Here is a 16,582-nt window from a genome sequence, read left to right as displayed (position 1 = left end):
ATGAAAATTAAAGATCTGAAAAGTCTAGGGAAGGCTGTAGACCAATGGAGTCACATCCACGGCTGCTTTGGAAAGCAATGGCATTACCTGGTAAAGCAGAAGCTGGACATAGGTTTGAACCAACCATTCCCAAGTTAGGAATATATCCTAAGAAATGTTTTTACATGTGTACAGGGCGACACCAACAAGAAGTATTATAGCAGCATAGTTGGTATAAAAAGAACTGGAGATAATGCAATGTCTGCTAGCAGTAGATTGGATGAATAAATGGTAGTACAGTCATGAGTCGCTTACCAATGAGAATAGTTCTGAGAAATGCATCGTTAGGCAATTTCTTTGTTGTATGAATATCATAAAGTGTACTTACACAAACCTAGATGGTAAAGCCTACTACACACCCAGGCTATAAGGTACTTATCTTATGGGACCACCATTGCCTATGTGGTCTGTCATGGACCAGAATATTGTCATGCAGCACGATTGTATATTTATATGACGCCATACTACACATCAGAGAAAACGAGCTATAGTTACATCAGCACTGATAAATCTTAGGAACGCAATGTTTGGTGAAAAAAGCAAGTCGCAGAACAATTCATACGGTATGATTCCATTTATATAAAGTCTTCAGACATTCAGAAGTAAATAATATATTGTTTTAGGATTCAAATGGGACAAATTGGTGAAGAAAAAAGCAAGAGAATGATAATCACAAAATTCAGGATGGTGGTTTTCTCTGAGTGGGGGCTGGGATAGGCAGGAGGATGCTGTTAGGGAAGCCTCCTCAAGGGCTTCAAGAATTCTGATTGTTTTATCTCTTAAGCTCAATGAAGGTCACTCAGATGTTTATGATATCATCATTCTTTGGATGTTAACATGTGATTAATATTCCTTTGTATGAGTTCGATATTTAATAAAAGCAATCCAAAGAATATTTGCTCCACATTCAGCTGTAATGTCCTTGGCCAATAACCTCTCTCTTCTTTAAATCCTAAATTAGTGATTGTGCCTATTGTCTTATTTTGGCACCTGCAATTTAAAGATTAGAGTAAGCTCACCTACCAAAGAAGGTTTTCAGAGAAGAAAACATTTTCCTTCATATTGTGTGTGTGTGTGTGAAATGGAGGATAAGGATGGAAATCAGTGTTTTGCATATAGTGGATGAGACCAGAAAAAGGACTGGTTTGAATTAAAAGAATGAAAAAAATGTAAAATTGACTTCAATTTCCCTTGAACTATAAAACATTTGTTTTCAGAATTTTTGGTGGACTTTTCCTTCCACTCAGTTGCTTGGCCTCTCCTCAAGCTATTTCCCAATGTTTCACCTCTTGAGGAATCCCAGGGAAGCCAATATCCTGACAAGACTTGGGAATAGGCAGTGTGGAGTGGAGCTGAGGACTTTTGGCTCCCGGCCTCAGGGACTGCTGCAGGAGGACAGCTGGAGAAGCCGAACACACAGAGGGCAGGTCAGCAGAATGAGAAGAAACTGAGGGCGGAACAATTACCAGCAGTTCTGGGCAGTCCTGCCAGACAATCTAGTTAATTTATTTCCAAATAATTAACTTGAGGACCTTAATTATCTAGATTCAATATTAGCCACCATCACCTTCATTATCACCACGAGTACCACCAAGAGCATCTTCAGCAGAGCAATAGATGCTGTTCAAACCCAGTTTTAACATCTGTCTTCTCCTATGAGAGTCTGTGAGTTAGGCAGTGAAGATGAAGATGTGGTCAAGGAAGAGGTACAGACGAATGAACCAACATCAAACTAAAGATACTGGTGGAGTGGCAGATTCTATTGCTGTATTTGTTGGCTTTTTTTCCATTTGTCTTTGTCTTTGTAGTACAAAGCCGTGTAGATGGATTTCATAAGCCTTGGCATCCCCATTGCATAAATAAAGTTTGCTGAAAACTATATTTACTTATAGTCAATGTTTTAATTATTTTAAATCTCATAGTTACTGGAATCCTACTTTGAAAATAAAAAAAGCAAAGTAGTAATTTAAGAGTTTCATGGAATCTTATTGGTGCAGAATATGAAGCTAATTATTTGCTCCCTTTAACTCCACAAATATTGCCAAAATATCGTATTCACATGTTTATTATGTCCTTTGACATGCAATTTTCAGCTCTATCTTAACTCAATTTTCCTCTTGTGGGCTTGGCTGTTCACTGCTGTGCAAATATCTCATGTTTGACAAGAGCCTATGTAAGCCATGGGGTGCAGGGGAGAGAGTATGACCTTGGGTTCAAATCCTGATTCCATCGCTGGCTAGTTGTTGGACTCTTGGAAGTTTTTAAAAATCTCTGAGCCTCAGCTTCCCCATCTGTAAAATGGGCATAATAATCCCTATCTTTTAAATGAAAAGAGAACGTTTAACGTAAAACATGTAGTTCACAGTAATTACTTCTTAAATGTTAATCCCTTTATCTGCAAAAAATATATACATATCAAAATGTATTTAATTAAGTTATTTGATGAGAATAAATAGGATGTGAAGCAAATACATCACCTTCACCTGCTCTGATGAAGGCTTCAAAATCTTAGGAGGGCTGGCCATTGACAGTCACAGTATTGCTACAGGGCAGCAAAATCTCAGCTGTTCTGCACCATCACTGGCAGTGGACCAGTGGACCTTTTTTTTTTTTGAGGAAATGAGAAGACTACATACAAACTGTGAAATTTTGAAGCAACACATGAAATTTTAGTCTTACAGTAACCATCTTGCTGAAAGACGGTTTAGCTTAGTTGACTTGGAAGCAGATAAAAAATAACTTGAGGGGTCTGGCCTGGTGGTGTAGTGGTTAAGTTCAGGCACTTCACCTTGGTGGCCCAGGGTTCACAGATGCAGACCCCAGGCACGGACCTAGCACCACTTGTCATCCCACATAAAATAGAGAAAGACTGGCACACATGTTAGCTCAGCGACAATCTTCCTCAAGCAAAAAGAGGAAGATTGGCAACAGATGTTAGCTCAGGGCTAATCTTCCTCACACACATAAGCAAAAACAAAAAAACCACAACTTGGTTATGCATCAAGAAAAAGCATGTGAGGGGTCTGGCCCTGTGGCCTAGTGGTTAAGTTCAGCATACCCCGCTTCAGTGGTCCAGTTTTAGTGTCCTGGCACAGACCTACACCACTCATCAGCGGCCACACATAAAATAGAGGAAGACTGGCAGCAGATGTTAGCTAAGGGCAAATTTTCCTCAGCAAGAAAGAAAGAACAGAAAATGCCTGTGAAAACCTAGAGATGAGCACAGATAGTACATTTTCAGTTCATCTGCTTGTGTCATGATGCACACTGGGACTTTGTTCAAACACTGGTTGCCTTACAGGCTGTAATTTTATGTAAACATCATATCATTATTTTTTCCATAATTAAGATAAAATAAGATATACAAAACATTTGGAAAATAGAGAAGTAGAAACATACTTTCCTTCCTGGCTTTTCCCAATGCATACGTTTTTGTGCCTGCAATCATAGTTTGTATGCAATTTTTCAACTTGATTTTTCAGCTAATATTATGCCAAAGCATTTTTAAGTGCTAAGTGATATATTACGTCCCGTGATCTATTTAACAGAGATCTATTGTGAATACTAAAGTTACTTCCAAATTTCTGCTCTAATATATAATTATTGTGAAGAACAATTTTGCTTTCAGAAATTTTTCAAAGGACTTTATCTGTAGGGAAATACAGATTTTAAAAAGAAAAATAAAACTACCAGCTCCCAAAACTACATTCAAGTAAACCTCCCTCAGATTCCTCTTCTTGTGCCCAGCACAATTTATCAGTCCTGATTTCTATCAGATTCTGCAGGCAGGTGAGCCTTGCTTAAGCTGCACTGTGCTAGTACAGGCAGTTGTGTTTAAAATTTAGCTTCACCAAACACAAGTCATAGTACAAGGTCAATGAGAAAGAGAGAGACGCAGAAGAAGGAAACAAATGGAGAGAAACCAAATGTTTAAAATTGGCCAGAGAATTTTATGAATGCATTTACTCCCTAAACCCAGTGGGATAGTTGGATTGAGCTGCATATTTATAATTTTGTCTTTTAGTAACACTGCCTTTGACCTTTTATTTTTCTTCTTATTTCCCCATTTCTTTCCTACCCCAGGCTGTTCTTCCAAGGACTTTGAGGGCTCCATGGATCTGTCCATCCTCTTCTCACCCTCTCATAGTTTCTACTTTCCTTTCCTGCCATATGTCCAGTGCCTAGAAATGCAATTTTCATCACTTCAGTTCAGTATTTACTGAGCATTTACTATGTGCCAAGTACAGCGATAGGTGCTGCAAATTTGATGGGGAGTAAAACACAAAGCATGTGCTGGTCCAGAGGCTGGAGGGAGGTTCTGACTGAGTGGCTATCTGAAGTTAGCTAAGTGATGACTGGGCGTGTGTGTGCCTGTGTGAAGGACTTTTCTGACAGAACAGCCTTTGGAAAGTTATGTGGTGGGAGTGAGCGTGAAGAGTGCAAGGGGGAGGAAGGACAAAGTGTCAGAAACCCTACTCCCTCAATGCCTAGCCCATTCCATATTAACAGTTGCACGACATAAAGCTCAGTTGCCTAATGCTTTCCCCGCGGCATCTCTCCAGGTAGCTAGGTTAAATGGTTCTGAAAAGTCCCCAGAGTCCCAGTGATTTACCTTTTCTCATCGTGTCTGTAAGATGAAGAGGTCCGGCCACTGGTCCATATAAACATCTTAGAGGATGGTGGTCCAGGGGCTCCTTTCTTTATGGTGGAATTTCTAGAGGGATGGCGAAAAGACCTAGAAGAGGTACACACGGAAGTTAAATCCATTACTTTGAGTTTGGGAACTCTATATCAACAGCAACCAATAGCTCTCAGTAGATTGACTCTCAAATAAGACCAGGTTTCTGTTGCTATAGGGCAGCAGTTCTCAACGCTGGCTGCACAATAAAATCAACTGGGAATCTTTTGAAAAACATGCAAGCATGGTCCCTCCCTCAGAAATGTGCACTCAATTTTTTAAAAGCCTCTTAGTTGTTTCTAATGCACAGCTAGGGTTGACAGCCACTGCCTTAGGGAAACATGGCTTTCTAATTGATGTTCATTTCATATTCCCTGTGAAATCTCTTCTCCAAAAATATAATTTTGGTATGGTTTCACACTCTGTAGTATACTATATTTTCCCAAAATTTTGGTTCAGATTTGGCTACCAAAATTCTATTTCTCCTTTCTTTTTCCTTAATGCTGACAGATGTGACATGTTGGTGGCAAAACTTCATTTTTTAAATATACTCTACTGTTGCCGAAGCTGTGAGTTTGTCCCATGGCAGCTGAGTCTCTGTCTGAGAAAATCACAGCTGCGGTGGTGGCAGCTACTCTCTGGCTCCTAGAGGCCAGGTTTCTAGGAATCAGAGTAGTTAGCTATTATTATTTATTTTCTACATAATAATCATTTTCTAGGGAGTTAGAAACATGAATTATCGTAGAACTGTTAATCACATATAAAAGTTAAAATGGTATTTAACAAATAGAACAGGGGCCGGCCCGTGGCCAAGTGGTTAAGTTCATGTGCTCCACTTCTGTGGATCAGGCTTTCGCCAGTTCAGATCCTGGGCAGGGACATGGGACCGCTCATCAGGCCACGCTGAGGTGGCATCCCACATGACACAGTCAGAGGCACACACAACTAGAGTATACAACCATGTACTGGGAGGCTTTGGGGAGAAGAAGAAGAAGAAGAAAAAAGAAGATTGGCAACAGATGTTAGCTCAGGTGCCAATCTAAAAAAAACCCCACAAAACAAATAGAATAAAAGAAAGAAGGAAGGTGAGTCCTTCAGGGATGCACGGTCACTCACGGCTTTCCTTTCGGTCGAGCACAATATTCATGGTAAGCATGAAACTGGACGTGATATTAGCTAGTCTATACTCTATGAGCTACTAGACGCCAGGCACTTGGCATATATTATCTCTGCGTCTATCATGAGATAATAAGCATAACTATGTTATTGCTTATATTATGAAAACTCTGCAAGGTGCATAGTGCTATTATTTCCAGATGACAAATGATGCCTCCAGGAGACTCACATATTTGTTTATATTTAGAAAACCTATGTCTGCTGGCCTCCAATTCTCACACTGTTTGGAGAAAGACACATGATGGTGGAGCCCAGCGATTCTCAAACCGTAAAGTGCAGACAAAGTACTTGGGGATCTTGGAACAATGCAGATTCTGATTCAGCGGGTCTGGGGTGGGGCCTAAGGTTCTGCGTTTCTAACAAGCTCTCAGGTGACGCTGATATTGAAGGTCTGTCTGCAGGAAGCACTGAGCAGCAAGGGCTCAGAGCATGTGCTCAGGGTCAGTGGTTGGTTATAGGCCCAGTTTCGTCACTAACTAGGTGTGTGGCCTTGAGAAAGTCACTTAACTTTTCTGGGGCTTTGTTGTTTTTATTCTGTAACACGGAACGTTTGAAACAGATAACCTCTAAGATCCCTCTCAGCTCCAAAGTTTTGTGATTCAGTTAATTGAAGAATGAATCTAAGCATATTTGAAGTCATTGTGCCCTGGCTTTCTGGAAGCAAGTCTGGGAACAGATCTCCTTCTGTAACCCTTGGGTCAGTGTCAGAGAGAGAAGGAACAGAGGCCATGGAGGTAGCAGGTGTTTGGGAACCAGTACAGATGCAAGAAGTCATTCTTCCAGCCGTGGTCTCCACGATAAATAGTGAGAATGAAAGGATACCCTTGAATGGATGCCCTAGACAATTTTAGAAAGATTTAGAAGTTGAATCTGCCAGCTTTTTAAATGACTTGTGTCTAGGTGTTTTCAAGTTATTTATCTTCCTTTTTGGACATTTTTAAAACATATCAAATAGAATGGAGATTAAATCCATTATTAAAACCAGTCAGCCTTCAGGAAGTAAGCATGATTTTAATCTAAGTTGAATGAACTACTTCATAAGAATGAGGATTGGCTTAAACTTTCAGGATGTTATTTCAACATTGAGTCTGGTGGAATCTTCTGATCCCTTTAGCCTCTCCTAAAGCGTTGGGGATGTGGAACAGACAAAGAAAAGTGGCACATTCTGAGTTAAGGTAAAGCAGTAAATTACTGAGCTCCTGTCCTGTTGCTGGTTACTAGCCAGCATTTAGTAGACATTCCATGTACATATACAAATACATAAAAATGCTTTGAAATCATTCAAAGTGACATGAGCTGCAGTGATTTCAATATACTTAGGATACTTTTCAGACTGTGTGTCATTATTCCAGCGTTTCACCCTTCCTCTGTTGTTTTAAGGGGATACAGAAAGGGAGAGATGAAAGATATATTTATTCTAATTAACTGTCTGAAGCTTGTTGGAAAGGACTTAATGACTCCTCAGGTTACTCTAGTAAGTGGATTTGGACTTTCTCCACTCCAGTTTTCTTTCATAAAGACGAACTGTTATTTAAACCTGCTAAGTTTGGTGTTAAAATGAAAAGGAGTAGCTGCTTTAAGGACAACAGCATAAAGGTTCTGTGGAAGTTGAAAACAATTCCAGGCTTCAAAGAAACACCAGGATATGTAAATGGAGGCTGGTTTGGAGACTGGCTTAGCTCGAAGGCAGCCCTCCTGAACTCCTTAAGAAATTGCCTCGACTCCGCTCACTTTATAAGACAGGGAACAACTCATTTGAATTGTGTTTAGGAAAGTGATATAGAGACAAAAAGCACTTTATAAAACTTTGTAATGTGGAATCCTAGCATGAAACAGAGATCTGTGGTAGTGGCTGCACAGGCCTGTGGGCAGGGGGAGGGAACCTGGATCTAATTCCATCGTGAAATGACCCAGGAATTGGGATGAACCTGGCAAAGCCCTGACTATATGACTGCAGATGAGTATGGTCTGAAACCAGAATCCCTAAGAGACGTAATCTCAGCCTTGTATGAAAGCACGGAGTCCGTGAGAATGTAACAAGTTCTTTGTCTCAGGAATTTATAAAGGGTCCCTTTCCATTTCTTGAGCACACATCTCATGGGTTTCTACCTCTGTGACTCAGTTCATGCTTTCTCTCTGCCTCCCATCCCTGCCTGGTGAATGAATTCCTCTGTTTCCAGGGCCATCTCAGATGTCACCTCTTCTCTGACCCACACGAGCCGCTTCCTCAGCTCTGCTCCCAATTCTTGGTACTCACTGCTGTTAGAGCAGGACGTAATTTATCCTGGATGCCCTGCTAGGCTGTGGGCATTCCAGCACAGGGCTGTGTCTTATGTATGTTTTTGGCACAATGCAGGACACACAGTGACACACTGGTTGTGTTTGATGTGTGTTTTTGACCACCTAAGTATCTCCTGGAAAACATGACCATTGGTACTGACTTTGGTCTCCTGTGTGTGGCTCCCTACTGTGGGTGGAGCCAACGTCTCCTTCTGATCCTTCCCTTTGCTGGGGATGTTGTGCCTTCTTCCCGCTCCACCTCCTCTCTTTCCTTCTGATTGTCCTGCTCCCTCTGCCTCTTTCATTGACTTAGACAGAAAGTTTCTATTACTTGCTGAGTTATCAGTCAGGTTTCCTTTAGAAAGGGCAGCAATGGCCTAATGAAAAGATGAGCAGGGGCCGGCCCAGTGGTGCAGCAGTTAAGTTTGCATGTTCTGCTTTTTGGCTGCCGGGGTTCACCGATTCAGATCCCGGGTGCGGACATGGCACCGCTTGGCAAGCCATGCTGTGGTAGGCGTCCCACATATAAAGTAGAGGAGGATGGGCATGGATGTTAGCTCAGTGCCAGTCTTCCTCAACGAAAAGAGGAGGATTGGCAGCAGTTAGCTCAGGGCCAATCTTCCTCAAAAAAAAAACAAAGAAAAAAAGATGAGCAGGACAGCCAGCTGGGACCTCTTTGTTTGTCTGCCTCCTGGCATCACTGCTTACCAACCGTGGGACTTTGGATGAATCAGTTTAACCTCGCTGCATCTCTTAGTTTTCTCAGCTGTAAAACTGGGAATAACACTTGCCTGTCTGCGTTACTTGGAAGGTTAATGAGGTAATAGATGCAAAAATACCTAAAGCAGGTCAAGGCACATAGTAGGCACATTCTAAACATTAGTGTGCTTCTTTAACCCCCTGTTATTAATTTTAAAAGCAAATGGATTGGATTTTATTTTTTTGTAAAAAAAATTCAATCAAGTGGCTTTGTTCTTATACATTGAAATTATCGATTTTTTTTCCTGTGGGTCAGTGGCACTCAATAGAAGAAAAACAGTTTCCTGTGACACTGAGATAATAAAATCTGAAATACTTCCTCCTTCACGTTAAGTGCTGATACCCATCCTGAGCAAGAGAAGCATAAAGACGGTGCCCCTGAACCCTGGCCACACATTACAATCATCTGGGGGACCTGCTAAAATACGGGTGCCTGGGTCTCAAGCCAGACCAGTGAGAATCTCTCAGGGTGGGTCCCTGGCATTGGTATTTTTTTAAAAAGCTGCTGAGGTGACTGATGTGCAGCCGAGGTGAGAAACGCTGCTGCAGACTCTCAGGGTCTGATTTCATTTAAGTTGAATTCTTTGTGGAGACTCCTCCTGCCTCTAGAAGCTTCCACTGGAGGGTAACAGTTCTATGAATGCTACTCTGTGCAGTGGCTTACTTCCTGCCAGTGCTGAGGCCTCGAGGTGACGGCTGCAAGGACGAGCAGGATACCAGGCGCAGAAAGAGCAGAGCGGATGCGGATTTCCAGTGTCAGTGGCCTTGAGCTATGCATATGGGGGACCCTTAATGCACTCTTCTTTATTCAGCAGCAAGCAGGAGGCAGTGGAACTATTTAACACATAATTACACGTCTAATCTTGTGTAAAATTGTAATACTAATGACATCACAGCGGCAACTTAAAAGGTCACTTTAAGCACAGGAATTTAGGAATGCTTCTAACCGGGGGAGACTTTATCTCTGCAGACGGCAAATTATACGTTCTCCATAGGAGTTGTTTTGGCTTCAGGGCCTTTGGAGGGAGAAGCTGAATGTGGGGTGATAATTTTAGACCTAGTGATTTAATTTAGAAAACATTGGTACTTCTTATTAAGAGCAGTTTTAAAAGTCTCTGGGATGTTTTCTTCCAAAATCAATGACTACACATTTTTCAGTTAATTCGTCCAGGTGTCCATTTGACAAAATTTATAAAGTACCTTCTATGCGCCAGACATTGTACTGGGTGCTGTGGGCACCAAGCCCCCCGTTTCTCTTTCTAAGGTGTGCATAGACCACGGAGGAGTCAGAATAACAAGTTGATGTTTGCACTATCCCGGAACCGCCCTTTCTAAGGGGGCTATGACTTCCCAGTGGGTATATTCAATAGTCGCTTGTCTCTCCACATCTTATTTAAACTCTCAGTTGCTGAATTTGATATCATTCGTCATTTTCTTCTAAAAACGCTTTACAAATTTGACTTACAGGACAATTCTCCCTTGGTTCTCTTTCTCACTCTCTAGCTGCTCCTTCCATTTCTTTTTTGCGCTCCTATTTCTCTATCGACCCCTTAAATGTTAGTATCATTTGGGGAGACTAGCAAGTTCTACTGAAAAGTCTCTTGGAAATACTTCATATAACAAGAATGTAAAAGACCTTTCTTCCCCATTTGAGGCCTGGAAGACTGAGTGAACAGCTCTGTTTGCTGCTCAGTTATAGAAGTAAAGAAGTGTACCGCTGGATGCTATGGCCTGTTTTAGAAGAATCAAATTAGAGACAGTGGATTCTCTGAATTTTTATTGCAGGCTGCTTTTCAATAGCTGGGTTGACCATGGACGGACTCCTCTGGCTGGTGGGTGTGGGAGTCACTTGTGACCCCTCTCATATATGTGAACCAATTGTTGCTCAGGTAATCATGGCGTATTTGGCTTCTGTTTTGGACTGACACAGCTCAAGTTAGATAACGTACCCATCCTTTAGCTTGCTGCTGACTTAGCTCATTGAGCTCAGCAATTCCAAGGCTCTGGGCCTCTAATCTTCACTCTGTCACTGATTAATTGCATAACTGCAGGCAAAACACTCCTTTTTTCCTCAGTGTTGACACCTATAAAAGAATGACTACGGAGCTCAACTCTACTTTTTAGTTACTTAATTTCTTCCTTCAACAAGTATTTATTGAAGATATGTCTGTGTGTCAGGCACTGAACTGGTTGTTGGGGATATGTTAGCAAACACAACATGCATGACCCTCGTCTTATGGCGAGGAGGAGATAGACTGGTCAGACGAATGTGGATGGGGGTCTTTAACACAAGATTGTTATGCACGTTCATAAATAATGTAATTAGTTTCGCATCACATGTACAGTCATCACATCTATCAGAAGTGACTATCTCCGGGCTTAGTTGAAAGAACTTTGAAATAAGTTTCAGGTTGAAATCCTAGCTCCACAATGTGGTAATTATGTAACCTAAACACATCGTTAAACTTCCCTAAGCCTCATTTTCTTCATCAAGAAAATCAGAGTAATAACAGATATCGTAAAGAATCGCCATGCAGATGATTTGAAATAATGTATGGCATTGACGAGGCTCTCAGTAAATGTTACTTTTCTCCATTTGGAGGAAATAGCAGACAATTTTTTTTTTTTTCCAAATTGGCCATACCAACACATCAAGTCCTTCTGCTTGATTCATTTTTTAAAAGAAGTTTTATGCAGAAATGGAAAACCCACTTCTACATGGTCTTAATTAGTCCACTATTCCATAATTCATTTCTTAATGAGCTTTTCAAGTGGATAATCACAACTGATGTTCAGTTTGATTTCTTCCATGCTACATATTTAAAACCAGTTTAATTGTTAAACATTCACTCCATTGGGCATCACACATACACAGCTTGTGTGAGAAAACCTGCTCATAACTCACGTGTGCCTCCTAGATTGGTATGAATGACAGATTTATGGTGAAACCATCCATCTCTTCTCAGTGAATGTGGTTTGATTCTTGCTTCTATTTCATTTGAAAATCAAGGGAGGCAAACCATAATAAGAGCTTTTTATAGAGAAGAACTAGAAATGACAATAAAAACCATAAAGGTATGAGATACTTCTCTATACCTATATAAATAATGCCTTTATATGCATCCTTTCGTTTAATTCTGACAGTTACACTTATGAGAGCTCTCTCTTTTTACTAGAAGAGTGAACTGATACTCAGAAAGGTAAGTAAATTATCTCAGGTCACATAGCTACTTAAGTGGTGAAGCCAGAATTTCAATGCAAGCCTATACAACTCCAAAACCCATACTCTCTCAACCTATACAGTTTTGCTAGGCAAACCAAGTCCCAAACTCCATGTCAAAGAAATAACAGTGCTAAATGATGGGGGCAACATTCAATTTATTTCTTTGATATGTACCACCACATTCTTCACCGCATCAGAGTTAGAGGGAAAATGAGGGATGGTAGGAAAATTTGAGAAAAGAGAAAAAGGCAAGAAAGTATAGCCTAGTGGTAACAGCATGACGGGTGGGCCTCAGCTTAGGCTTTGCTCCTTATTATCTGTGACCTTGGGAAAGTTACTAACACTTTTCCACCTCTATTTGCTCTTCTGTAAAATGGGGATGATAATAATAGCATATACCTCATAGAGTTTTTGTGAAGGTTGAGTTAATATATGTGGTATGCTTTGTGATACTATTATCTATACGTAGATTATATGTAATAATGCCACTATACCATAATTGTATGTAATAATGATGTATATATCAGTACATAATACATATATAACATGAATATATCCAAGTTAATATAGATCTGTGTTAATCTATGAGTATATATGACATTATATGTAACATATGTGAGTTAGTATATGAAAAGTACAACATGGGAAGAATTAAATCTGTGCTATCATTGTCACCACTTAGGAATGGATGAAATATGTATTGGATTTGGAAGATAAATAGAGTCTATGTGAAAGTTCACACAGTTAAATGTATTCTGTACACATTCATAAACGTGATTTTTAATTTTTCATGGAGGAAGAGTGAAGAAGGAGTAAGCCATGCAAGCAGCACTAGCTCTGCTGATGACGCGTCTGTAATTGGGCCCTTCTGCCTCCTGGGTTCCTATTCCTCATTCATAGCATGAGGGAATTGAGAGAGATGAGTCTAAGTTTCCTTTCATCTGAAAATTTTATTTTTTCTGCTTTAGAAAATTGCAATTGAGGGTTGTTCCTATGACTTATTTGACTTCTAATTTGTCAGTGGTTAGATATAATTTCTGTCTATTTTACATTCTATTGATTTCTTAAATGAAGTGTTCAGTATTGCTCATGGGAATCTAGTAAAGTAGAGGGAAGAGAGAGTAAGCAAGCGCCAAATGGGAAGGCAAAATGAAAGACCCCCCAATGACCCTTGAAGAGTATTTCTATAGACACGGATATAGCTACAGAGTGGACATCTTGGGCACAAGCCTTGTTTTGTTGTCAGGATTCCAACCAGGTTCTTCTACCTAACTTCTCTCATTCCATGTGCTGCCTACCCACAGAGCCCCATCTCTAACTCAACTGTTAAACCACCGCTCTATCCCAAGGGGGAGCTGTGAGAGTAGAAATTTTAGGTGCTATGGCAGATTGGTGAGGGAGATATTTGAGGGCAAGAAAATATGGTTCGTAGGTCCTACTCTGTCCAATGGTGAACTGTAATTAAATTTGTACATAGCCTCTTCCAGTAGTCGCTCGGAACTGATTACTGATAATATGTGTAAAATTCTACCCCTGGAGGAAACCAGCATACTGAAGTCAGTATTCTTAGCCTCAAACTGAATTGCCCAGTCCTTTCTTTTTGCCAACAGGAGAAAGATTCCTTTGGTTTATCCATGTCTTTTACAGCCAAGTGGAATAGTGGTAAGAAACCAAGAGCTCTGAGAGCAGAGAAAACTGAATTCAAGCTCCATTTCTGCCCTTTTGCTATCAATATTATATTGGATGTGAGTTAATTAAATTCTCTGAGTCTCAATCTCCTTATCTAAAAAGTGGGAATATTAATGCACCCTTCAAAATTTGTTGTGAGGATTAATTAAAATAATGAAGCTGACATTATAGGCAATTATTTATTTATACATAGCTATTTATTTCTTTATATATCCTAATATACATAATATGCCAAATTAAGACCGTTATCCTGACTGATGGGATTTGAGACAGAATTCAAAAAAATCATTGAATATTAGCATTTTAAAGGTGGAAGAGATATGAGAGGTATTCTAGGCCATATGCCCTTATTGAGACTCGGTGTTTTTTGGTTTCCTTGGATAGTCTTTTTAAGGCTTTATCTAAAAGCCAAGTGGGTCTAATTGTAAAAGCAGATCTTCACAATGCAAAGGAACTAAGCAGGCAAAAGAAATTTGAAATTCTAAATCCTGCCTTGACCTAGTAGAAGGGGTTGTACTTAAAGATACAAGAAAAAAACCCAAACCAGCAACAGGAGTAGTGACGCTTTTTTTGATGGCTACAGATCAAAGAAAAACCAATTCAAACTGTTTGGATTCTATGGTGAAAGACTCCTGAGAAATATTAAATTAGACATTTAGTCATTTTTTTAAACCCATGTTTTCACAATTGTCTGGAAAACAGCTAATGTGATGATGATTCAGTTGCTGAGGCAGCCCTATAAATAATATGACATTCTTTGGAATAGCTTGCTTAAAGAGCTCACATCTCCTACATTTGGTAGCCCTAGGATCCTGGGTTCTACATTAGGGACTAAGAACCTAAGGAACTGAGAGAAACTACCTAAGAAGAGGAGAGACTGACAGAATTTGGAATCTTATTTACTCTTCAACCCACATGTCTACCCGCAAATTGTCACTCACTGTGGAAAGAGGTAGCACGGATCAAGGAGGCAGATGGGGTCACTTTTACCTCTCCCTTTCATTCCTTCGTGCTCTGTGACCTGGGATGAGTTAATTAACCTCTGTGAATCTCACTTTTCTTATCTATAAAAATGAAAGCTGTACCATCTACCTCCACCAATTGTTTTAGTTTTAAATGAGAAGAGATGTTAAGTGTCTGGAACTTGATAGGTACCAATCAATGTAAATTTAATGTAAATATACATTTACAATGTAAATGTAACATGTTGGTTATTTTGACCAATATCTGCTCTCAGGAGCCAGAAGAACTGCCCCTTCTCAAGTAGGGTAAAGCAGCCGACGTGTTTTCTTAAAAAAATGGATGCCAACCCATTGAGAAGCACTTATTTAAAGTGCTTCATATTAGATATTGGATGCACAGAGATGAAAGAAAGAGGCGATCTTCCTGTTCCTCTCACCTCATCCACTCGGTCACTAAACTCTTGGATATAATATCTTCTTGACTATCTCTAGAGAACCACTGTCCAATAGAAGTATAATGTGAACCACATATGTAATTTTAAAATTTTCTAGTATTCACATTAAAAAGAATAAAAATAAACCAGAGAGATTAATTATAATAATATATTTTATTTAACCTAATATACCCCAAATATCATTTCAACATGTAATAAAAATAAAAATTATTAACACCGTAATTTACACTTTTTTTAAACTAAGGCTTTGAAGTTGAGTGTGTGTTTTACACTTATGTAGCAGTGCAGATTAACCACATTGGAAGTGCTCCATAGCCACATCTGGACAATGGCTAGTGTTTTGGACTGTTTCAGAACCTACCCTCTATCACTATATCAAATTTAGCAGCAACAATAAAACATCAAGAACCAGCCCTGATGTCCTAGTGGTTAAAGTTTGGTGCTCTCACTGCTTCAGCAGCCTGGGTTTGTTTCCTGGTTGTGGAACCGCATCACCCGTCTGTCAGTTGCCATGCTGTGGTGGCAGCTCACACAGAAGAACTAGAAGGACTTACAACTAGGATATACAACCATGTACTTGGGGGCTTTAGAGAGAGAGAAAAAAAAAAGGAATATTGGTAACAGATGTTATTAGCTCAGGGCAGGTCTTTCTCTGCAAAAAAACCAAAACCAAAACAAACCACATGTCAAAAATAATCACTACTTTCATTTCTTGAGTACTTGCCATGTGATGGGCCCTGTGTTTTATAGACATTACATTGACAACCCTATCAGGTAGGTGTTATTACTGCTTCATTTTATGAAGGAGGAAGCTGAGGCTTAGAGAGGTTAAGTAATTTCCCAAGGTCATGCAACTTTGTAAGTGGCAGATCTGAGATTTAAACCCAGGTCAGTTTGACGCCAGTGCTTATCATGCTGCCTGTCCTGGCTTACTCAAATAGCCTCCTGACTGGTTGACTTGCCTTACAACAGGATGTATTGATATAGCTGTGTCAAAATAGCCACTTCAAATTGTAATATGATTATTTGATTAATATTACTACAAAGTAGTGTATGTCACAGACATCCTTGACCTTCAGCCATTTTTCAGCCTAAATCCATCTGTCATCACATTCATGAGGACCATCCAATCCCTCATTTCATTCCCAAGTTGCATTTTGCTAGCGCTGTTCCTGAAAGAAAGGACGATTTCTTAGGGAAAAGGCTGGTTCTAGATCTGGGACAGGAAATACGTAAGATAAATCACATCAGATAGCAAGGCATCTATCGAAGACTCTCAGGGTCATTTCAAAAGGACTCAGGGACTAACCTGAAGATGGAA

General features: G+C 40.0%; 1 protein-coding gene across 6 annotated transcripts in view; it reads right to left on the bottom strand.

Annotated features, from left to right (window-relative positions):
* Positions 1-16,582, bottom strand: part of KCNMB2 (potassium calcium-activated channel subfamily M regulatory beta subunit 2) — a 224,357-nt gene that overhangs the window by 27,815 nt on the left and 179,960 nt on the right. For 4 of the 6 annotated variants that reach the window (XM_005601817.4, XM_001494801.6, XM_070242658.1 and 1 more), the window contains one exon: positions 4,652-4,774. In XM_005601817.4, the coding sequence (XP_005601874.1) occupies positions 4,652-4,774 (123 nt within the window). Of the gene's footprint in view, positions 1-4,117; positions 4,221-4,651; positions 4,775-15,710; positions 15,846-16,582 lie in introns of all 6 variants that reach the window. The other 2 variants (XM_070242660.1, XM_070242659.1) reach the window with 2 other exon arrangements.

This window comes from Equus caballus, chromosome 19, assembly GCF_041296265.1.
Source record: "Equus caballus isolate H_3958 breed thoroughbred chromosome 19, TB-T2T, whole genome shotgun sequence".
Classification (NCBI taxonomy): Eukaryota; Metazoa; Chordata; class Mammalia; order Perissodactyla; family Equidae; genus Equus; species Equus caballus.
The sequence above is the reverse complement of the archived record's forward strand: the minus strand, read 5'-3'. Positions and strand labels throughout refer to the sequence as shown.